At 38.5% G+C, this 24,085-nt stretch overlaps 2 protein-coding genes, 1 long non-coding RNA gene and 1 pseudogene across 3 annotated transcripts; all 4 read left to right on the top strand.

The window, feature by feature from the left end:
- Window positions 1-533: 533 nt before the first annotated feature.
- On the top strand, window positions 534-6,792 carry LOC131323531 (uncharacterized). Its single transcript, XR_009199199.1, has 3 exons — window positions 534-971; window positions 1,053-2,854; window positions 4,620-6,792. It is a non-coding gene; the product is annotated as an uncharacterized LOC131323531 (long non-coding RNA).
- Window positions 6,793-11,222: 4,430 nt separating this feature from the next.
- LOC131323918 (beta-galactosidase 3-like) lies at window positions 11,223-15,179 on the top strand (annotated as a pseudogene).
- A 159-nt stretch (window positions 15,180-15,338) lies between these two features.
- Window positions 15,339-16,738, top strand: LOC131322873 (purple acid phosphatase 10-like). The gene is made up of 4 exons (XM_058354422.1): window positions 15,339-15,599; window positions 15,716-15,931; window positions 16,172-16,285; window positions 16,388-16,738. The coding sequence occupies exons 1-4, from the start codon at window positions 15,426-15,428 to the stop codon at window positions 16,607-16,609; spliced, it is 726 nt and encodes a 241-aa protein (XP_058210405.1). The 5' UTR covers window positions 15,339-15,425; the 3' UTR covers window positions 16,610-16,738.
- Window positions 16,739-18,156: 1,418 nt separating this feature from the next.
- Window positions 18,157-20,018, top strand: LOC131322454 (acetylajmalan esterase-like). Its single transcript, XM_058353778.1, has 5 exons — window positions 18,157-18,515; window positions 18,693-18,905; window positions 19,013-19,161; window positions 19,287-19,563; window positions 19,675-20,018. Exons 1-5 carry the CDS (start codon window positions 18,233-18,235, stop codon window positions 19,887-19,889), a joined length of 1,137 nt encoding a protein of 378 aa, XP_058209761.1. The 5' UTR covers window positions 18,157-18,232; the 3' UTR covers window positions 19,890-20,018.
- The last annotated feature ends 4,067 nt before the right edge of the window (window positions 20,019-24,085 follow it).

Genomic DNA, 24,085 nt, shown 5'->3' with positions numbered 1-24,085 from the left:
TTCTATGATCTCAAAGAAATATTGATGCATCGGATTGCATCAAAACACTGTCAAGGGTCTGTGGGGATGGATTTTAAAGATACCATGACCAACGAAGGGGTTATAAGGGAGGAATATTATGTGGCACCACCTGTTAGTGACTTGATCATTTCACACCATGTGGGGTCACTCCCCTATATTCATGTTAAGTTGTTGGATGTTCATCCCAAGACTATGCAAGGTTTATATGATGCAAGTTTTCTTATGAACTTTATGATATAATTATGATATGCTATGTCCAAGAAGTTTACAAAGATTACTTCCATGGTAAAACTTATCACTTTGATATAGTATCTCACACGAGTGGTCGGCTTGTGAAAATTAATTATTTTCCTACAGGTATTGCCAAGTAGGAACAAGGTAGGATGCTTCCCAGGGGACATGTATATATCGTGTATATTCAGCATTTTTCTTGGACATTCCAAGGTTGGGAAATTGACTTTTTCCTGTTTTGTGTAAGGTCATATGTTTTAAAGTTTTTAAATCCTTAAGGCTCCGACGTTTTTTTTTATTTTTTTTATGTCAATAATGCTTCCACACTTCTAAATTTTTACAGTCTTTGCATCTTTTTCACTGAGTAATGAGACCTTGGGTGGAAGTAAGATCCACTGGCCGGTCACTATAATCCTATCATTTTATAGATAATAGATTGCAAATTTGATGTTCTGTTTCCATTGTTCCTTTATTTTGCAGATGTAGAAGTCCCAGTTGCTTGTATCATATTGGTATTCTTGTTTGCGCTCCAATATTATGGGACCCATCAATTAGGATTCCTTTTTGCTTCGATTGTGATAGCATGGCTTGTATGCATAAGCCCTACTGGAATCCCCATGTTTACAAAGCACTCTCTCCTTACTACATGTACAAGTTTTTGAAGAAGACCCAAAGGGGAGGTTGGATGTCCTTGGGTGGCATTTTGTTTTGTATAACAGGTAAAAGAGCAAAGTGAAACTGTGTCCTCTTGCCCAATAGACAAAGTGTTCTTATTTTTTTTGTTTTTAATTCTAATTCAGGTTCAGAAGCGATGTTTGCTAATCTTGGACACTTTTCACAGTTGTCTATCAAGGTAAATAAACTTGGTTATGTTTCCTGTCAAGTACTGCAGTTGATATGCCTCTTTTGTGGGATGAAATTGTGGATCAAACATAAAGTAGGCGCCCATAGAGTTTCAGTCAAAGTGATTTTTGTGTTTTCTAAATACAGTCGTTGAACTTTTCGGATAAAAGTATGCTTATTTTTTCCAGATACGGCATGTAGTTTCTGTTTTCAGTCAATGCAATCACTGAGACTAGAATTGAGAATCTTGTGTGCTCATAAAATTTACCGATCAAAAGTGTTTGCAGTAGTTTCTTTATTGTTGTCGTCCATGTTTGAAGGTCAGCCACTTATTTGGGTGTAAAATTTATCCCCTGCGCTGAATCCAACAGTTCACAAGGGATCTCACATCCATTGGGTTACCAATCCCTCAAGGATTTAGAATATCTAATAGACTAATACTGAGGGTGGTGTAGGAATTTTCTTCGACCACTACTTTGTAATCATGCTTTACACGTAGTCCCTTAATCAAATAGTCTCCCATCTGGCAAACCGCTCCTGCCCAGGAATAGAATATGGCAAGGTTTTGTGGGTTGTGTTGTCAAGCAGGCAACCGACAATCAAGAGTTAAAGTTGCATGCAAATGAGGATGATGTGGGGCCTGCCAGAATGTACTCCCAATCTCAACACCTAATCTGGTAATTAAACAGTGCTAGAAGTTCAAGCACTTCAAGGACAAACGCATCAAATCTGAAACAAATAGTGCTAATTCAGGAGAGAGTTGTTAATACACTGAAGACTACATTATTTCTCCTGCTGTCCTTAACATTTCGTTGATATAATCATTTGCTAAAGAAGCATTTCTTGCTAACTGCATCAGTGAAATCAACTCCTCACGGAGAGCTTACTTAATTGAAGGTTGCTTTCACGGTTTCACCTTTGTAGTTTACCCAGCCTTGATCCTTGCGTATATGGCGCAAGCAGCTTATCTTTCCAAGCACCATATTATTGAAAGTGATTACCACATTGGATTCTATGTATCAGTACCTGGTAGGTACTATGTTTTTGCTCTTTCTACTAGCCGTTTCTAGATTTTTCTCATGATAATTTGTGTTGGTATTTGTAGGCGATAACTAATCCAAGAGCCTTTAAGTTGAGTTTTAGCTGATTTTCATTACCTACTTGCTTTGTCCAAGCTAATACAATGGCCTGTTCTAGCATTAGCCATACTCGCAGCAGTTGTGGAAGCCAATCCATCATCACCGGGACTTTCTCCATTATCCGACAGTGTTCTGCTTTGGGTTGCTTCCCAAGGGTCAAAATAGTACACACCTCGCCCAGTATCCATGGCCGATCTACATTTCGGAGATCAACTGGACTTCAATGGTGTTATGTTTGGCTGTTACTATTGGTTTCAGAAACATGAAACACATAAGCAATGCAGCAGGTACTTTCTCTGAAATGGTTTCCTTTTTTTTGCAAATAAGAAGGCATTGCTCAATTGTTCTTCCCTTCCCTCTCTTGTGTTCTCTTTTTCAAATTCTTTAGTTTGGAAGGAATCTGTATTTCTTGACTGAGGGACTACAACGTACTAGTTCTATCGTGCATGGTAAGTCCCTATAAAGGACTAAATTTTATGCTACTTATTGATGAAATGAAACTCTTCAGTCCCCTATATTTTAATGACAAGCACCTCGAAATGGTGGAATCAAATGATCAGAATAGCTTTTCTTCTATTTGTATTATGACTTACCCGTATATATAATTATGATTGTTGTAAGTGGTGATCTATGAAGCACGGATACTCTATTTTGGCCTTTGTATCATGTACCGTACGCGCATCAGATATCGATACACTCGGATACACTCCGGATACATATCGGATACATTTTCTAGAGTATCCAGATTTTGGAATTAATTTTTGGTATCCTGATACGTTTCGGATACTCTTGGATACATTTCGGATATGCACGGGGTAAATTTGTTATTTCTTATGTCTGTCATCTCTCTTTTCTCTCTTTTCTCTCTCTCGTTGTTTTACTATGTATATATATACTGTATATATCTCGTCTCTTGTCTCTCTCTCTCTCTCGTCTGTCATTTCTTTAATCATTAATGGAATTTTAGGAATGAAAAATTATATATATATATATATATATATATATATATATATATATATATATATATATATATATATATATATATATGGAGAGAGAGAGAGAGAGAGAGAGAGAGAGAGAGTTAGGTTCCGGTGAGGGATCCCTCATTTTAATAAAATGAGGGACTCTCCTTCCCGATTGAATTTCGATGATCCGAGCAGCTCAAAGTGATCAGAACGTGATTTTAAGGGTCCCCGTGAGAAATCAGCAAAAAAAATGACCGGAAAGGGCTTCATCCGAGCAGTTTTCATTGAACGGTTCAAAAAAAACTGCTCGGATGACGCCCTTCCCAATCATTTTTTTTGCTAATTTCTTGCGGGGCCCTTTAAAATTACGTTCTGCACACATTGAACGGTTCGGATTTTCAAAATTTGATCGGGAAATGAAAGTCCCTCATTTTAACAAAATGAGGGATCCCTTACTTGAAAATTATATATATATATATATATATATATATATATATATATATATATATATATATATATATATATATATCGGGGCGGTTCCGGAGACACTTAAAAAAACCCTCCAAATCTTAATCTCATAGTTCCCGATCAAATTTTGATGTTCCGAGCCGCTCAATGTGTTCAGAACGTGATTTTAAGGGTGCCCGCGAGAAACTGACAAAAAAACTAATTGGGAAGGGCTTGATTTGAGCAGTTTTTTATTGAACCGTTCAATAAAGTTCAATAAAAAACTGTTCGGATGAAGCCCTTCATGGTCATTTTTTTTGCTGATTTCTCACGGGCACTCTTAAAATCACGTTCTGATTACATTGAGCGGCTCGGGTCATCAAAATTCGATCGGGAACTTGGGGGTTTTTTTTAAGTGTCTCCGGAACCGCCCCTTATATATATATATATATATATATATATATATAACCGCCCCAATATATACATATATATGTATATATATATACATATATATGTATATATTGGGGCGGTTCAAGGGACACCCAAAAAAGCACCCCAAATCTCAATCTCATAGTTCCCGATCAAATTTTTATGATCCGAACCGTTAAATGTCTGCAGAATGTGATTTTAAGGTGCCCGCTAGAAATTAGCCAAAAAAATGACCGGGAAAGGCTTGATTTGAACTGTTCAATAAAAAACTGTTCGGATCAAGCCCTTCCCGGTCATTTTTTTTGCTAATTTCTCGCGGGTACCCTTAAAATCACGTTCTAATCACATTGAGCGGCTCAGATCATCAAATTTTGATCGGGAACTATGAGTTGTTTTTTTAGGTGTTTTTTTGAGTGTCCCTGGAACCGCCCCGTGCATATATATATATATATATATATATATATATATTTTATATTCAACGTATCCCAAACGTATTGTATCCTACTTTTCGGAAAAATCACGTATCCGTATCCGTGCTTCTTAGGTGGTGATTGGTGCTTCAGTTTTCAAAGTCCCACCCTATGAACCTCCTCTAGGTTGTAGGATCGAGTCTAAGGACAACCACTTTGTGCATTTAGTGCCAAGGTTAGGTATGTACCCAGTCTAACCATCGTAGACACCCATTTATTTGGTTAGTAACTGGTCTTATTTTTTACCAATGATTTTGGTAAACTTATTACAGGTGCTTCTTTCATGGAGCAGGTTTGGCGGTTATAACTGTTATGCTGGTAATTACCCGCCTAATGTCTCTGGTTATTGTCTTTTGCTGGCGCAGAAATGTATTCATAGCCCTTTGCTTTATATTCTTCTTCGGTTCCATAAAAGCGCGCTACTTCTCAGCTTCACTCATCAAGTTCCTTGACGGTGCATGGGTGCCTATCGATCTCTAGCTCACAGACATATTCGTAGGTTGGTATCCTATGTCGTTTTGCATCTCTGGTTACTATATGATGTAGTAATTAAAGGACAATTAAAGGACATTTTGTGACTCTCTAACCCTTTTCTATTGGGGGTTGATTAGGATCCCTTGTAGGCTTCTACACCTGATAAAAGCTACAAAAAATTAGGATGTAAGGGCATTAACAAATTTTACACGTGATTCTGAAAATTTTGTTTACAAAATCCTCACTGTTTTCCTTCAAATATAGCTAATCACAAAGATCTTTATGGTTAGCTCTTTCTAAAGCTTCAACAAAGATTTGCCCAAGACAGTCATGATAGGGCGTAACCTGTACAGTCTTCTTTCAGAACTTCAACAAAAAAAGAAAAAAAAAACACACCTGAAATTGGGGAAAAGAGGTTGAAACCGTCGATATATCAGTCCTTTCAATTGAAATGATTCAATGATTAGCTCTTTTGGAGATCTGTTTTGCAGTACTTCATCATAGTGATTGGATATGGCTCTGGTCTTTCCTTGTTTCAGTAGCTTATTGTTTGCATATGAGGCCTGAATCTTGGAAAGGAACTTGTTTTCCTTAATGTTGACGCCAATATTAAGTAGGGTGGTGTTAGCTTCGCACAGTTGCGTTGGTTTGCTGCTTGAGTTTGGGCTCAACTGATGTTTTTTTAGTTATTTGGTTTTAAGTTGGAGCTTCCCACGTCAGATAGCTTGCCTTTCTTAGTGTCCGGCATATAAATCTTTAGTCACTAAAAAAAAGAACAAAATTAAGAGTGTCGATAAATTATTGTTCCACTGCTTTTTTTGTTCTTTACTCTTGAAGCACAGGTAAGTGGAAAGGGATTTAAGTAGAAATTGCAAATATAACATGCTTGGGGGTTGATTTGGAATTTGGGATTAGATTATGGGATTAGACAACTTCTGTACTTCCTTGTGGAAATAGAAAAGTAGAAACTTTTGAACTGAGTGTGCTGCTGGCCACTGATAAATGCGAGTGTAAAACTTTTAGGCTTCGTGGAATAATAGCTAAATGGTAGTGACAAAAAATTTTCAATATGACTTTTATAATGTTTCCTGATGCTTCAAAGTTACTATATTTGATTAAGAATCATGAGTCACTTCGAACAACTCATTTTGATTTTATTGTCATGGTTCAGTTTGGAGTGTTTTTACCGATTTCAAACATTTTCGTCAGGTTGGCAAAAGTCTTAGTGTGCGAAAATAGCATGCTGCTTTTTCTTCAGATGACTATCCTTATATAAGCAGGACGCTTAGTCTGCGGGATTCGTGTTCATCTCCTTTGTTTCAACTACCATAACAATATTACCTAAGCATGTGAAAAGCAGTATGCTTGACATGATAACATGCTTCTTGGAATTAATTAACAAATATTAACTCTAAGTGCAAAACTATTACTCCAAACAACTTACCATTCCCGCTTGGAAGTATAACTGAGAGATGAATATCATAATTCCTATCAATCCAGTCATCAACTGAGAGATGAATATCTCCCTGTGGATAATCACACACCCAAGTGAGTGAATCTTCTGATGGGTTGGGCAATCCATTAAACAGATACTCCGAGCATTATCAAGCTCGAATTGGCTGTCTTTTAAACCACTCTGGTAAACCTGATTGGGGTTCAACCAATATCTGAGTTCTAATTCACGAAGGTCAGGATTTGCATGCCTATCGCCGCATGCATTTCCTTTGTAGTCGAGTCCGTATGTAAGCCTAATGATTCACGTGACAACTTATCATCACAATCCCTAAGAAATTAAACAAGAAAATGAAGTCATGCATGATGCAAGCAGCAAAATGGGAAGAATGACAACAGTTAGTTCATGAATCCCTTTTTCTGTATCTATCTTTAAATTGACCATTGAGGAAGAATGACTGAGTAAGAAGAGGAGGTGTTATCAAGGACGTGCCATAAGTTACAAGTCTGACAGTATAAGGCTATATAAGATGCATTTTTGGAATGCACCTAAGATTAAAGTAACCGGTAACTATTACCCCAAATAATCCTTGGAAGAGCACAACACTACATTTCAATACCATTAACTTATGTTAACTTGTTGGATCTTAGATAGCAGAAAACTCCAGCAATCTATCTAAACTTGATAATTTTGGAAGCTTAGTATACTGTATACGCCATAACTAGAAGCTCTGACAATGCTAAATTCTGCATCTTTATAACTAATAGCCTTAAACAGGAGTATAATAGTGCTGAACGCATTCATATCCCAAAAACATGGGGATGTAGGAGAAAATTCTTCACTCAAAAATTAAGCAAAAAGTACCGGTTCAATTAAATTAATTTCACAAGCCCTAATTTTTTTTGGTTTGAACAAGTTACAGTTAAATTGAAGGCTAGAATCGACTGAAATTGTAGGGGTCCGACAACCCACAGAGAGGGAGACCTTGGTGGTTGGTAATGGCGCCGGTGTTGGCGTCGTTGCTGGGCCGGGGAGATTTTCGCTGTTGGTGGTGGTCGCCGGAGGTGGAGGGTGAGGCTTGTGGGAGTCGCAGGTGATGGGGGTTGCCGGTGGTAACCCCGTCATATTCCTCCTCTTTCTCTCTCTCCGTTCCTTCCTCTAGATCTGGGGAAACAAAAATTTTCAACGATTTTGTATATTTTTTTTTTGGTAGCTGCTGACGTAGGGCCCACCCGCCATGTCAGCATCAGGAGCCAAGTCGGGAAATAGGGTCGGGAACCGTAGACTTATTGTAAGCCAAACCCAATACTTCTTCCCCCTTCCCATCGAGGCTCGAGCAGTCTATATAAACCTCTTCTATCCCTTTTTTTTTTCTGTTGCGTAGACTACAAATTTCTTGAGGTTCTCCGTGTGCCGCACTACCACTCGTTTGTGTCATCAGCATACTCCACTTTAGCGGCTGTGTACATCCGGCGAATCCATTGACGCTATTGACGACTTTTGAGTTCACTGCGGCATCACCGGAGCCGGTGGCAGAGTTCTGGCATGAATTGCCGGTTGCGGAGTTCTCGCATGAGTTGGAGAAGGCCTTGGTGTTTTGACATTTCGGAGGCTACCGAACCAGATCCGCTGGTGTGCTACAATTCCACCTCTGAAAATCTCACTGCGGCGACGTGCGCTCCTACTCTATGCTGACATTTTAAAGGTGAAACATAGGGCAACATGGCACAGAAGGCCTTTCCGAAGCCGCCGACGAACAAGCAGCCGTCGCGGCTGTTCCATCTCGGATCTCTGTTGTCTTCTGAATCTCTGCCGTCATCTGAATCTCCCTCGACTCCTCTCAGACAACGGCAGAGATTCAGAAGACGGCGAAGATCCGGGATGGAACGGCCGCCCCGGCTGCTTGTTCGTTGGCGACTTTGAAAAGGCCTTCCGTGATGCCCTATGTTTCACCTTCAAAATGTCAGCATAGAGTAGGAGCGCATGTCGCCGCATGAGATTTTCAGAGGTGGAATTATAGCACACCAGTGGATCTAGTTCGGTAGCTCTGGAATGTCAAACACCAAGGCCTTCTCCAACTCATGCGAAAACTCCGCAGCGGCGATTCATGCGAGAACTTTGCTGTCGGCGACGTCGCCGTGAACTCAAAAGTCGTCGGTAGCGCCAATGAATTCGCCAGATGTACACAGCCGCTGAAGGGGAGTATGCTGATGACACAAACGAGTGGTAGTGCGGTACACAGGAGAACCTGAAGAAATTTGCTGTCTACATGACAGATAAAAGAGGGAAAGAAGAGGTTTATATAGACGGCTAGAGCCTCGATGGGGGAAGGAGTATTGGGTTTGGCTTACAATAAATCTACGGTTCTCGACATGGTGGGTGGGCCCAGCAGCTGCCAAAAAATACAAAATCGCTGAAAATTTTTGTTTCCCTAGATTTGGAGGAGGGAAAGAACGAACGAATACGACGCGGTTACCACCTTCGGTGACCATTAGCAGTAGCGAAAATCTCTTGGGCCCAGCAACGACGCCACCACCAGCGCCATTACCGACCACCAAGGTCTCATTCTCTCTCTGGTTGTTAGACCCCTACAATTTTAGTCGATTCTAGCCTTTAATTTAACTGTAACTTGTTCAAACCAAAAAAATTTAGGGCTTGTGAAATTAATTTAATTGAACCGATTCTTTTTGCTTAATTTTTGAGTGAAGAATTTTTTCCTACATCCCCCATGTTTTGGGCATATGAATATGTTAAGCACTGTTATAGACTCCTATTTAAGGCTATTAGTTATAAAGATGTAGAATTTAGCATTGTTAGAGCTTCTGGTTATGGCGTATACAGTATATTAAGCTTCCGAAATTATCAAGTTTAGGTGGATTGCTGGAGCTTTCTTCTATCTAAGATCGAAGAAGCTATCATAAGTTAATAGTATTGAAATGTAGTGTTGTGCTCTTCTAAGGATTATTTGGGGTAATAGTTGCCTGTTACTTTAATCTTAGGTGCATTCCAAAAATGCATCTTATATAGCCTTAAACTGTCAGACTTGTAACTTATGGTGCGTCCTTGATAACACCTCCTCTTCTTACTCAGTCATTCTTCCTTGATAGGTCATTTTAAAGATAGATACAGAAAAATGGATTCATGAACTTACTGTTGTCAATTCTCAACATTGGCATAAAGAAGTGTAACTTGAGCGAATCTATGCAATAGGCTTGTTTTTTTGAGTGCATGTTGATTCATTCTATTTGTTCCCATTTTGGTGCTTGCATCATGCATGACTTCATTTTCTTGTTTAATTTCTTTGTGATTGTGATGATAAGTTGTCATGTGAATCATTAGGCTTACCTACGGACTGGAATACAAAGGAAATGTGTGCGGCGATAGGCATTCAAATCCTGACCTTTGTGAATTAGAACTCAGATATTAGTTGAACCCCAATCAGGTTTACCAGTTTAAAAGACAGCCCCCCGCTTTACTGGAGGCTCTGATTTTTAAGGTAATTGTCAATGCAACTCACAGAAAATGAGACAAGAATGTGTCCAACTGATTGTGTAAGGTAATTGTCAAGGCAACTCATAGAAGATGAGACAAGAATGTGTCCTGTAAGGTAATTGTCAAGGCAACTCACAGAAGATGAGACAAGAATGTGTCCAACTGATTGTGTAAGAGAGTAGGTTCTTTCTATTTGTAAAGGAAATCACTACAGCTACTGATGTGTAAAACAGCAGAGACTTCTCTTTGTATATCATTGAACAAAGAATATGAGATCCATTTGTTTCTCTCTCTACTCTCATTTCCCTCTCTTCTTCTTTTGTAAGCAATGAACGACCATAATCAACTACGAGTGATTTTGTTATTTTCCTGCGTTTGAACAATTTGTAAGTCCGCTATTGCCCCAGGACTCATAGATTTTGCTGATGTGGAGGAAATTTTATGGCAGAAGCATGATCGCATAAATATTGTGAGAATTTAGTTAATTAACTTGAAAATTCAGAACTTTGGACAATCTCCTTATGTGAATTATGTCTAGAGAGTCTGACAAGCTTAGTTTTCCGTGTAATATCACCAGTTATTCTTTTCCCCTAGTTTAACTTGTAATCCATATCAATGTATGACAGGAATGAGTATTTAACATTGCTTACATTGTTGGGTTTTGCCCATGTGGTGTTAATGCTGTTTTGAAAAAGAAAAGGCCATAGTGGTTTGTTTGGTGTTGGCTGAGTTAATTAAATGTTTAAGGGAATTAAGTGGGCAAGTTTGTGCTTTGTTCCAAAGAGGAGCATTTGTGGCTAGTTCCAGAAGCATCTCGGCAGGTGAAGAGGCTTTGTGTGCCAGCCTTTGTCAAGCCAATTAATAGGGACATCCTGTGCCGAGAATTGGGTAAGAGTAAAAAAAAGGCAGAAAACAATCACCAAGAAAAGTCAATACTTTGTGTGTGACTGTGTGAGAGCCGAGAGAAAAGGGGTTGTAACAGTGAAGAAAAAGAGTGTGGGAAAAATATCAAGTGAGGGTGTATTTGTATCTCACCATTGTACTCTTTATTGTTATAGTGGATTACTCTATCTCTCCGTGGACGTACCCGAGTTTGGGGAACCACGTAATCTTGTGTCTCTTTTGTGTGTGATTATTTTTCATTACGCTTTCGTTGTGCGGGTGATCGGGTATTTTTACCCAACATACATTATGTTGCTAATGCCCTTTGCACTCCGTCAGAATAACCAGTCTGCTCCCGTATACATTACCATTGGTGATGGAGGAAACGTTTAAGGGTTGGCAACCACATAAGATCAATGGCCAGAAATTTTGCATTATTAACTTAACTGTCCACATTTTGAATGTTTGAGGGATTATCTAACATTTAAATCTTTCGCACTAGCAATATATAATTCAAGTTACTTGCAAAATCTTGGTAATACAGATTAATATGTGCAATGGTTTCTACTGCGATTATTTCTCTCCAAACAAACCTTACAAACCCGCAATGTGGACCGAGGCTTGGATTGGCTGATAAGTTGAAAAGCTAAGGTCTATCTTAAACCTACTCCGTTAGATCACGTATTTACTTGCTCTCTGGTCAATTTATAGATGGCCCAATTCAGCAGCGCCCAGCATATGCAGTGGCCTGCTTCATTCAAAAGGGAGGCACATTTGTGAATATCACATGGTCAGTGTCAATCCCATGTTATGTTGAAAGTTGAAACAACGTATTGTTGTGAATTTTTCAAGTGAGAAAAAGTAAAGAAAGGAGTTAAAAGGGGACTAACTTTCTTTATTTTCTAAGAAAAACATACCAGAAAATGAAGCTTGAAATCTAAGTCAGCTGTTATATTAAAAGATAATTGTTCAAATGTTACTAACCAATCACAGTTTGAAACTATGATCTTGTCAGCTATTTTTTGTGTCATTGTCGTTTTTTAGGTTTATTAGTCAGAAATCGAGAGGCTATTGCTCTTCGAAGCTCTCTCTGTGCATTTTGTTTCTTGTTATGTGCATTTCATCTTTTCATCAGGATGTGATCTTGTTGCTTTGACAGTATCAAGGAGGGACCAACTTTGGAAGAACAGCAGGAAGCCCTTTCATCACTACTAGCTATGACTATGATGCTCCAATTAGTGAATATGGTGAGAAAAGCTAAACACATCTACTAGACAACAATGGAAACTGCATTCTTAAATGTGTCTTAAATGTGAAGGAGCTGCATAGAGTTATTAAGCTGTGCGAGCGAGCTTTAGTTTCTGCTAATCCTACTGCTACTATGTTAGGAAGTGATGAACAGGGTTGTCACCTTCTTCAATTTCAAGGATGCTTAGCTTAGCAACTTTGAGTGAGAATGTATTCTAATGATGTGTTTGGATCATGGATTTTTGGAGAAGGAAAAGGAAAAGATAAGAAGATAATGAAGCTGAAAGCATTTCTTGTTAATTTCTCTTCAGTTCCCTTGGTCCACTAATCCATGATGCAAATTCGCTGACAGTTGCGAGGGTTAGATTTAATAACATGTACTATGACCTCCCTCCTTGGTCCATCAGCATTCTTCCGGATTGCAAAAATATCGTCTTTAACACTGCCAAGGTAATTAGAAAAAGACACACCTACTAATTTAAGAGTACTGCTATTTACACCGACCGGAGCATACCGACGGCCGATCCGAGCCGTCCAAAATTTTTTAAAAAAAAAACCGAGGGGCCTAACGCGGGAATCAACGGCATCCGATGTGTGTAGGGTGCTTGATCTAAACACCCTATTTTTCGTGTATTAAATTTTTGGACGGCTCGGATCGGCCGTCTGGTGGCCGGAGACGGCCGCGCGCGGCCGTCGGTACGGTTTCCCTACAAAAATGGTCGGTACATATAGGATTTCTCCTAATTTAAGGTGGAACTGTTTTGTGTTTCCCCAAAATTTCTTGATCTAATATGATGCCTTCCTTATATTGCCTTATTTCACTTGGAGCATCCTCTCTTCACCACCTTCAGTACATCCTATGTTCTTCACATCAATAGACTGTCCTTTTCCAGCCTAACAGTTTGGAAACTAATTGATTTAAGACTAACGTTCCACATAGATTAATCTTGGACAAATTTATATACTGAAGTTTTACGAGTATGAGGTGGTTCAAACATCGCAGATGTTGCTAACTAATGCTAAGCTTCTCTCTTGGGAAACATTCAGTGAAGATTTGACTTCTGCTAATGATGATACCAACAATTGATCTATTGGACAACAGATCAACTAAATGTTAGCAGAGATATCAGAGACTACCTCTGGTACACGACTAGTTGAGAGATTGAACAGAATTGAAAGTGTATTGCATTTTGGAAGGTTTCATAACCTGCATTGGTGCTAAGTTTTCTGATAAGATGAACATTCCAGTGTTGATTCCGCCTGAATCATTTCTTCGTCGAGGCCAGCATATCACACTCACTGTGTAGTCATCTGGTGATGCATTGCATGTGTTTGCAAATGGACACCTATCCGGTAAATCGTTGAATTCTTCGTCTTTTAACTAATCAGTACTAAACTAATTCCAACTAGTACTCACATACATTATCAAGAAGAGACAATAATTTAGACGAATTTTTTGTTACCCTTGAGCGATAGTTATGTTACCCTTGAACTATAGGGTCTGCTTTTGGATCTGGGGAGAACAGAAGATTTACTTTTACAGGAAAAGTCAATCTGCATGCTGGAAGAATCAGAATTTCCCTTCTCGGTGTAGTTGTTGGATTGCCGGTTAGTTTGATAAATCTTACGTATCTGAATGAAACTTTTATAGAAATGCACTAATTTGATACGACACGGCCTACATATGCTGCATTTAAGCATGGGAAACACCAAGAATAGTCTCAAAATATATTCATCATATTATTCATTGTCCGTCATATTTTTTTCTAAAAGAGATGTTTTGCACTTTTGCTTTCAATTAATACTGTAACTAATGACATAAGTAGTTGATGTCTTTCATTTAATTTGTTAGTTTACATGAAATTTACCAAGATTTGTTTGTTGTTGAAGAACAATGGGGCCCATTTTGAGACATGGAAAACAGGAGTACAAGGAGTTGTTCTACATGGTTTAGACAAGGGAAAGAGGGACTTATCCTGGCAGAAATGGTCATACAAGGTTAATAAATCCTATTGACTTGTGTATAATCTTGTGAAATTCCTTCTTTAGAAGCTTCACCTCATTAGTGCTTTGATTCCTCAGGTTGGGCTTAGAGGAGAAAGGATGAATCTAGGTTCTCCGATTGGAGTTTCATCTGTTGGCTGGATGCCCGAATCCTTATTTGCAAGAAGTCCACAGCCCCTTACGTGGTATATGGTATCGGAAAAATGGAATTTCTCTCATAGTATACATTTAGCAAATGTTAGGATGGCAGCGAACGGAATGTGTCCTGCTCTTTGTTGTTTCTGAGTAAAGGTTGAGATGTTGTGCCACGGGTATTAAATTGCCAAATACACATTTGAAGTAAACATGGCTATTAAATTGCCAAATACACATTTGAGGTAAACGTGGCTTATATATAACTAATCTTGTGGTATACCACTTTGAGTCCACACCCCTTTTGACCCGCCATTGCCAAGAAAGTTTTTTTTTCTTTTTCATCTGGCCATTGCAAAAAAGGTTGATAGTGTATAATATCTGCAAAAGAAACCACTAGATATGAACCAATAGGAGAAACAATCAACCTTTGCCTCTATGATCCCTCTTAATGTGCACGGGTGATCAACTATCGGTTGATTGCACAAACTGCAATAATAAACATATGTTTCTTTATTACAAAGTGATAGAAAGTATATAAGTATTTGAATTTTGAAGTATATCAAATGAGACATAAGCTCACAATCATACTAAAGCTCAATCGATACCGCATCAACCAATGTACAAATGACTAAAGAAGTAACTCATATTCAAGGAAGGAAATAATGAAATCTTTGCTCTTGAGAAGAATTGATCCCTTGATCTTTTCTATGGAAGTGTGAAGGGTTCCAATAATTCCGTTGCCACTAAAAACACACGTTAAGACTTACAATAGTTTTTTGTTTTTGTTACATTAATTGAGCTTTTGTGGCCTACGCTCGTGGGAAGGAAAGTGGTTGTAACTTGTTTATAAATGGGCAAAAAGCATCACTCCGTGATTGAATCATGATATGGGCGACTGTCAACTTGAATTGATGTCTCCCAATGAAAGATATAGATTGGCATGAAAGATACTAGATCGGTTCCTTAACTTCCTATATACGTGGATACAAATAGTCTAGATATACAACAATCCGACCACAACTCCTCACATACATGTGGGCCTCACATGTAGTGAACAATGATGGCTTTGGTGCTATCATTATGCGTTTCATCTACTGCCTCAACCGGCATTTTGATCGATCTTGATATATGAATCTATTTCTAACTTGTTACTGGACTATCACTGTTGCTGGAAGAAGTGGAATTCTAACATATGGGAGTGGTGATTTCTCTGCACAGTGTAACAGAAACATTTAAGCCATTTAGTCACCGGTGCCAAACCCCTTATAGGGCCGCCAATAGTACCTCTTCTTTTTGGTACTCAATCAAGAGAGCTTCAGCATATATCATTGTTTTATCTTCCTATTCAGCTTATGGTAAGAAGCATGTTGCTTTTATTTCGTTTCGAATGCAAATCCAACTTCTAGCCAATTCATTTCCGGTGTTCCATATAAATTCTAATGGATAATGGTAACCTCTACATATCGATGTGTTTCAAGTAAGTATACACCCCAATATCTATGGCTGCAAGCAGAGCTTCCGAAGGTCAATAGGAGTGAGACACCGTGGTTGATTGTTCTTATGCATGCGCCATGGTATAATAGCAACAATTATCACTATATGGAAGGCGAAACCATGAGAGTGCAGTTTGAGTCGTGGTTTGTACAGTACAAAGTTGATGCTGTGTTTGCTGGTCATGTTCATTCGTATGAACGATCTGTAAGTCCACTATTGCCCCAGGACTCGGAGACATTTTCCATGTGGAGGAAAATTTTACGGCAGAAGCAAAGACACATAAATGTCAAATCATGAAATTTTAGTTAATTAACTTGGAATTTATGACTTTGGAACTTCTTGCGTAAGAATTACATCTACAGTGTCAAGTTACAACTTAGTTTTCTGTTTAAAATTACCAGTTAATCCTTTCCCCCAATTTAACTTGTAATGCGTGTATGATAGGAACGATACTCGAACATTGCTTACAATATTACAAATGGCCTTTGCACTCTTGTGAAAAACACATCCGCTCCCGTATACATAACCATCGATGATGGAGGAAATATTGAAGGGTTGGCAACCATGTAAGATTAATGACACAAGCTTCTTTGATTGTCGCTTACATTTTTTAGGTCTACCCGAAACTACTTAACGTTCTTGTGTCACTGTGTTGTGCAGCTGAACACAGAGGCACAGCCAAGTAACTCTGCATTTCGCGAGGCCAGTTTTGGTCACGGTGTTTTTGAGATTAAGAACCAGACTCACGCTTACTTTGGTTGGCACCGTAATCAAGATGGTTATACCGTGGAAGCTGATTCTCAATGGTTTTTCAACTGGTACCGGTACCCGGTGCCCAATCCTGATGCCCTTATCTTTCTTGCTCTCCCAATACAGGTTTAAAAACAAAGGAAAAGGAAAACAGAAAGAACAGAAGGGGTTTCTCTGGTTTTGGTCTCTGGAACAAAACAAAGGTGATTTTTTCGATCTCCAAAGTTTTTTTTTTTTTCCGCCAATCGGTAGGAGAGATAATCATGGAGCTCTTTTACATTGGCACATGATGTGCACTTCATTCAACATGTATACAAGTAATTTCCTCCTGTTAATATAAACATCTGTGAACATCAAATATCATTGTAGTAACAGTCAAGAAAGCAAGAGTATTTTCTTTCGGGATATTGTTTAGTTTTGCGGTGGAGGTGGATAATATTATCAGATATGGCTCTTAGCCCGTTTAATTGTATCCTTCGGCTTCGAAGGAAAAGGCTTGGGGTTCGACTTTATAGAGAGATGTTGAATCTCCTTTTAGTTGTTAATGTAGTAGTAGTAATTTTCCTTTGATCTCACTGATGTATATAAATATATAATGTTAGGGGGAAAAAGAAAAAAAAAACCCGTCCCTGGGGTCAGTTTTTTTGATTGACATAACTGAAGACTAGATTATCTTTAGTTTCTTGTTTGAAGTTAGAGAATTTTTTGGGTATGGGAGTACCACGTGGCCGTGCTCGCGTGGTGTCCGACCAGCTCATCCGAGTCATCCAAAAGTGTGTTGGATGGATAAAATCTTCTCTTACCCCACCACTTCTCTCCTCTTTCTCTCTCTTCTTTCTTTCTCCAAATCTGAGCCGTCCAAAGCTAAAATAGACGGCTCGGATGCACCGAGCGGAACCATGTGATACCCACCCTAAAATGAAAAATTTCTCAACGCCAGCATAAAATTTCCCATCCTCTCCTCTCTCAACCTGTTTCAGTTTACGATCAAGCTTTTATATAGTCTTTATTCTTTATTCGTACTTCATTTAAAATGTCAACGATTATAGGTTTAATATATTATGGACTAGTAAAAATTACTGATGCACATGCGTTTTTTTTATTTTTTATTTTTTATTTTTGATCAAGCGTTCAGACTCTGCACTCCTTGTATAAGAAAAATTATTTGGTGTTCTTGAGTCTCTTTGACACATTCCCGTGAAGTCCACTGCTAAGTTTATGAACTCTACTGAAATTTGTTGTTCAAAAAGATGATGTGGCACCACGTGGCAGTGCCATAGAACCACTGAATAATTATTCGTATAAAAGTGGCTTTCACGGGAACTTCAAGGGATTGGTTTGGAGGTCGAAGCCTGAGACTTGAGAGTCTGCTTCCTCCTAGAGTCTCAAGTTCAAAACCTTTCAGGTACAATCAATTCTTTTGGGTCCAGTCCATACAGAGCACCTGCTCCGGTTTCAAGTGAGCCTCACTCTAGTAGAAGATGGATTAATGATCTCCAGAATCAGTCGTAGCGCGCGTAAGCTGGTTCGGTCCCCTAGCTATAAGAAAAGAAAGGGGAAAATGATGGCCAATGACGTGTTTTGATAATTAATACCCATCAAGAACATTTTTAGCATTAACAAATGTTCTCATCATTACGATAGGAACTGCCTCTCTATAAATTACAAACCATTCCAAGGCCACAACCACAATATCACAGCCAAAGTTCGGGCCTTGATTCTCTACCAAACACTAATTGCTTCTTTCCTAAAGTGATGGCCTCCTCCCCGCTTGTGGTGTCCCCTCTATTTCTGCTGACACTCGCCTCCTCCTGTCTTCTTTTTCTTCAACCCCATCCCTGCAATGCCAATTCACTCATTAGTTGTCTTTTTGAGAAGATTTATAATTTTGGTGACTCGCTTTCAGATACTGGGAATCTAATTCGGCTAAAGCCAATCGGTCCAGCCACACCTTTCACAAGGCTTCCCTACGGTGAAACTTTTTTCAAGCATGCGACCGGTCGAGCCTCAAACGGTCGGCTCATGATCGACTTCATCGGTATGCCATATGATATGTCAGCAACAGTATATACACACACTAGAAACGTTACACTACCTGTATATATCATGCACAACCTCCAGATACAATCGTAAAATCTTTTTGGTCGCGCGTTAAAATTTTCTTGTGTTTGACTTTGAGTGAGTGAACTGCATTTTGTTCTGTAATTACATGCAGCTAATGCATCTGGCCTTCCCTTTCTTAATCCCTACTTGGAAAAAGATGCAGACTTCACACATGGAGTCAACTTCGCCGTTGCTGGTGCCACTGCGTTACCAGCAGAGTTTCTAGCCAAAAGGAATATCGTAAACCTGTATACTAACAACTCACTCAAAGTGCAACTCGATTGGATGTCTAAACATCTCGATTGCACACGCACCATAGAAGGAGGTTATTAGTTAGTGAATTATGTTCTGTGAGAAATGAAATTATAATTAAATTTTAAATTTTAACTTTTGAATTGTATATTTATCCAATTGAGTTCAACAAACTAACAGGCTGCTTGGAGAAGCGAAAGAACTCTCTTTTTGTGCTTGGAGAGATTGGAGCAAACGATTATGCCTACTCATTAATCGAAGGAAAAACTATGCAGGAGATAAAAAATTTGGTACCTGAAGTTGTTGCAACAATAATCAGTGGTGTTCGGGTATTTTTTCCTAGCTAGCAGATCTCGTTTTTGTTTTCATCAAGATCGATCGATCAAGTAAGTAGAAACTACGTACTTCCTTAACATGAAACTTAACCTCGATCGATCTTTTATATGAGTTGCAGCGGGTGATCATGAGCTACGGAGCTGTTAGGGTGGTAGTCCCTGGCATTTTTGCAAATGGTTGTTTTCCAGCCATCCTAACATTATATCAAACAAGCAACTCAAGTGCCTATGATAAGCATGGGTGCTTGAAAGAAATCAATAGCTTCGCGTACTACCACAATAAAAAGTTACAAGAAGCCATCCAGGAATTGAAAAGAGAGTATCCTGATGTTATTATCGTTTATGTTGATTACAACCGTGCCTTCCAATGGCTTTTCAATCATGCCGTACATCTTGGTGAGCTTATTTACCTCGCAACAAGAAGAACACGCCAATAGTATCGATTTACTCATTAATCATGACTAATATTGCATTCGGTTTTTTTTTTTTTTTTTTTTTAACATCTAGGATTTGATGGCAAGTCTACGCTGAAGGCTTGTTGTGGAATTGGTGGGGATTACAATTTTGATTTGACCAATTTGTGTAGTTCCGAGGTTCCGGTCTGTCCAAATCCTAATCAATTCATAAGTTGGGATGGTATTCATCTGACAGAAGCAGCATATAAGAGGATGGCTGAATGGCTTATTGACGACATGTTGCCCAAGCTACAATGTTGTGTTTAAGTTGGTCTTATTCCAGTTTCCCAATAATTGAGAAAGTAAAAAGTAATATATATGTGATTTTTTAACTTGGCCTAAATGTAATATCTTTATCAAAGAATAATGATCAAATTTAATGGATGGTTTTACGTAGTTGTTTTTTTCACTTTACATCGAATTGAATACAATTTCTTTTGTAATATACTAGTGCATTAAAAAAAATGTAATCGTTATGTCGTGCATGTCATCAAGAATTTGTTTGATGAATGGTCTGTTGTCCCAAATTATACCGGCTTAGATTAGAAGCTATACCTGTCCATTAACTAGTGCATGTTCGGCACGGCTCGAATGATCAGCACGAACAAATAAATACTGGACATTGAACCCAATATATCAATCCCTGCCCAATGAATTTAATTTTGTGAAAAACAATAACTCAAGCATATTAATTGACATGTTTAACTTAAATCAGCAAATAAAGAATAAATTATTTTTCAATCCCTAACTTTTGCATGCACAAACTCAAATGCATAAAACTTTAATAAAACAAAAAACACCATGCAACTGATTTCAAACCGCAAGTTATTGTTGAAGAGTGTACCACGACTCTCTCTCACGCGATTTCTGAAACTGCCCTTACCAATATCAGATTGAGCTAATTTTTTTTTTAGAAACCCACAAAAAAATATTTTATGAACAACTTGCTGTTTGAATTAAAAACTATAATTGTATTTTTTCATAATTTTATATTAAATATGGATCTCGTTTGGTAGGTCCATATTTAATATAAAACTTCCCTTCCTTATTTTATAGATGATTTTGTCCAAACATGTAGATTTTTTTTTCTCAATGTGAAACTCAATTTAGAGAGAGATTTGGCTACTCGGACTCATCTTCGTGTGGGGTTTGAGCTCTCAATTTATGTTTGAACTTTAGTATATTGCAAGCTCAACCACATGATATCTATCTTTTCTAATCTTCTATCTTATGTTTTACTAATCGTCTGGACTTGACAGAAACATCAAGTGGCAGACTTGTTGTTACTAGGATATGAGGAATCTATGTGGGGTTGAAGAAGAGGACAATGATTTTAGCATTAGTAAGGATGGAGCATGCATGTAAAGGGAAAAAGCCGCTTTAGTTAGAACACACTCTTTAAGAACAACGCACGTGACAGACTTGCCAGAACCCTAAAATCTACAACACAAAACACAGTGAGCGCATCTATGCCTCTCATCGGCAAAGGCCCTCCGAAGAAAATAGTAAGCAGAATTATATCTCAAAGCGTCTCGTTTTCCATTAGGTTTACCTCGTTTTTATAGTTTTTTCGTGACTTGCTTCCCAAGCACCTTCGTTGCCTTAAGTTTCCTATCCCGTATAGGAAACTTAGCTTTCTAGGACTCTCTGCCCTTATGAGCCAAGATCCCTTTCTCGTAGGAAACTCTCCCTATATGGAATTCGTTCCATATAGCAACTCTATTCTACCTTTCATGATAGAATATACTCTTCCCTTATTCGCGGGATCCCTTCTTATCACGTAAAAAGCTCATTCTCTGGACCACTCCAGCCGCCCCTCTCGTTGGTCGGCTGAATTTGGGTTAACACCACGCGGTAATACCCTTTGCTTGGCACTCATGTTGGTCTTCGCTACACGCTAACCCCGTGCAACTGCCCTGCTCAGCCTTATGCACCCTCTCGTGGTGCTGCCGTGCTGCCACGTGCACTATCTTGCGCGCACTCTTTCATAGTGTTCCCGTGCTCCGCACGTGGTTGGCTTTTATCCCCTGTATCGCACCCTTACGTGGTGCTTACTTAGCACGTGTTTGAGTGTATTTTCCCTACCTCGGGGAAAACCCTATTACAGAGCATCTCACTTCCGTACTCCATCTCTCAAGATCCCTCCAAACTCAATTTCTTAAGACCTGACATAGTGTTTAAGCATTTTGTCTGAGAAGTTTATCTTGGGCTTTGATAGACATTCAAATGAATCATGTTCGATCTATTCTGTCAAATGCACAGTTTAAGTGTGAAATCATATTTGGTGTCCAAAAAATACGAAAAGTTTGCATTTCCATCGATGTTCATTGAAATTGATTTCTCTAAAAAAATATTCTTTTTGTAGGCATCTATAAAATAAGTTGTCTGAATTAATATATGGGAGTCTCATGAAACCCAGAAAGTTAAGTTTTAAAGGGTTGGATGGAGGTGATCTTATAAGTTATAATTTTCAGAAATGTGCCAAGAAGAGCTTGGCACTGTTAAGAGTTTTTCCACAAGTATGTTAAAGCCGCTTTGGATTTAGCAAGAATTTCCACAAATTTTGTCATTAGTGGCCGCCGCTGGGCCATTATGTTAGTGGCCGTGGAATTTTCAGCCCCTTTGTAAATCTCTGCAAATAACATTTCATCCCCTTAATTCTTTCAAATTACACCAACAACCTCCTTAAGTAACACCATGACATACATCTACTATATCAATATAAATGTATTTTGAAATGAGAGTGAATGATATTCTATCAAAGTAATTGGGGGCAAGGCTGATGTGTTTTTCTACTTTTGACGAGTTTTGACTAATGAACGATTTTGACCATCTAAACGAGGAAAGGCCCAAAAAGAACTTGACCTCAATAGGACTGTTTGAGATTAGAGAGGATCTTATCCAGTGTTAAATTCCCATTGTTAATAGTAATTGATGCATAAAAGTACACCAATTGATCTGGCTTGAATTTGTAGGAGTTCGGATTAAATTCGAGCCCTTTATATCGAGATGGACAGTCGAATTCACTGCACTACAACAACTCTCAATCCAATTGATACCGGCATTAATATTTATGTAGTTTTTAGAATCGTTGTAAATTTATTTTCGCAAATTAGCATTCTCCTAATAGTGCAAGATCTACAATCCATCAATGAATTCTATCTAGTAGAAGGCCGATCTGTGTCGAAAATTAAGTACAATGACCACGTGGAATAATATATGAGTGGTGTTAGCACCACACCCGTTTTCACACCCAAACACAAACCCACCATTCACATGAGTGATGGATCTCACACACACTACACACTCTAGTATGTGTATGGGGCCCACCACTCATGTGAGTGTGAGTGTGTGTTTTTGGGTGTGAAAATGGGTGTGGCACTAGAATTATTGATATGTAAAGAGAAAATGGAAGTCCAAGTTTTTTGTGTTTTTTGAAACAGTCAATTCATTTCAAGCCCGAAGGCAAAGATTACATCGCAAAATACAGGAGTGCACCAAACTACTTACTCCGGGATTATAGAACACCCTGCAAAAGCAAATCAACACTAGGTGCCGATATGAGAATTTCATCCGAGACTAGGCAGAGAGAAATCAAACAAAATCCCAGTACAAACCAGTAAACAAAAAGTCCAAGTTCAACCACATGATATCTATATACCAGTGCATGTTCAATTTAGGGGTAGGCATGCCTGACACGAAAAACAAAATAAATTCATATAATTGAGCTAAAAATAAATATTTTTATGGGTAATTCTATACATTGGACATTAGTTTGATGAACTGTCAACTAAAAAAAATAAAAATTTAGCGAAAAGTAGGACTTTTTGCAATGACAACACAACCCGAAAATGACACGACCCGAACTTGACATGAAAGATTTGATAAGTTGAAAAATGTCGTGGGATTTTATAAATAAGATTTTGATATATAACACGAAAATGACACGAAATTACCTATTACCCACCCCCTCACTACAAGAAAATTGGACTATGCCAACACTTTTTCTACCGGCGCTTTTGAAAAGTGCTACAATAGGGGGTCTATAGCAACGCTTGCAAAAAGCGCTCGCATAGGTGCCCTTTCCCAGCGGCCAAGTGAAAGCCCTAGCATAGTCTGCGAAATAAAATTGTGTGTTTTTATAAACGAAAAATACTCCCATTTTGTTAATCAATTTGTGTCCCAATGAACCGGTTTCTAAATCCGATCGAGCCAAAAATTTACGTGAATAATTTAATGAACAAGTAGAACAACTTACAAGAAAAGTAAAAGTTAAAATCAGTGAGGAATTTTCGCTAAATGAGTATATTTGGTAACGAAAAAATAAATTTGTCACTGTGACGAAATTATTTCGCCACTAATTACACCTATTTAGCAACGAAAAAAATATTTTACGTTGCCAAAGATACATTTTACGTTGCCAAAAGCGTAAAATGGAGACGAAATTATTTTTTGTCGCCAAA

The sequence above is a fragment of the Rhododendron vialii genome, chromosome 4a, assembly GCF_030253575.1.
Source record: "Rhododendron vialii isolate Sample 1 chromosome 4a, ASM3025357v1".
Taxonomy (NCBI): Eukaryota; Viridiplantae; Streptophyta; class Magnoliopsida; order Ericales; family Ericaceae; genus Rhododendron; species Rhododendron vialii.
Note: the sequence above shows the minus strand (reverse complement) of the source record. Positions and strands in the feature narration are given on the sequence as shown.

Bases quoted from the DNA above. Each gene is read 5' to 3' on its own strand.
- LOC131322454 (XM_058353778.1), top strand. From the start codon at position 18,233: ATGGCCTCCTCCCCGCTTGTGGTGTCCCCTCTATTTCTGCTGACACTC. The intron at 18,516-18,692 runs GTATGCCATATG...AATTACATGCAG, and splicing joins GCTCATGATCGACTTCATCG to CTAATGCATCTGGCCTTCCC. The intron at 18,906-19,012 runs GTTATTAGTTAG...ACAAACTAACAG, and splicing joins CACACGCACCATAGAAGGAG to GCTGCTTGGAGAAGCGAAAG.
- LOC131322873 (XM_058354422.1), top strand. From the start codon at position 15,426: ATGGGAGTGGTGATTTCTCTGCACAGTGTAACAGAAACATTTAAGCCA. The intron at 15,600-15,715 runs GTTGCTTTTATT...GTTTCAAGTAAG, and splicing joins CAGCTTATGGTAAGAAGCAT to TATACACCCCAATATCTATG. The intron at 15,932-16,171 runs GTAAGTCCACTA...CGTGTATGATAG, and splicing joins TTCATTCGTATGAACGATCT to GAACGATACTCGAACATTGC.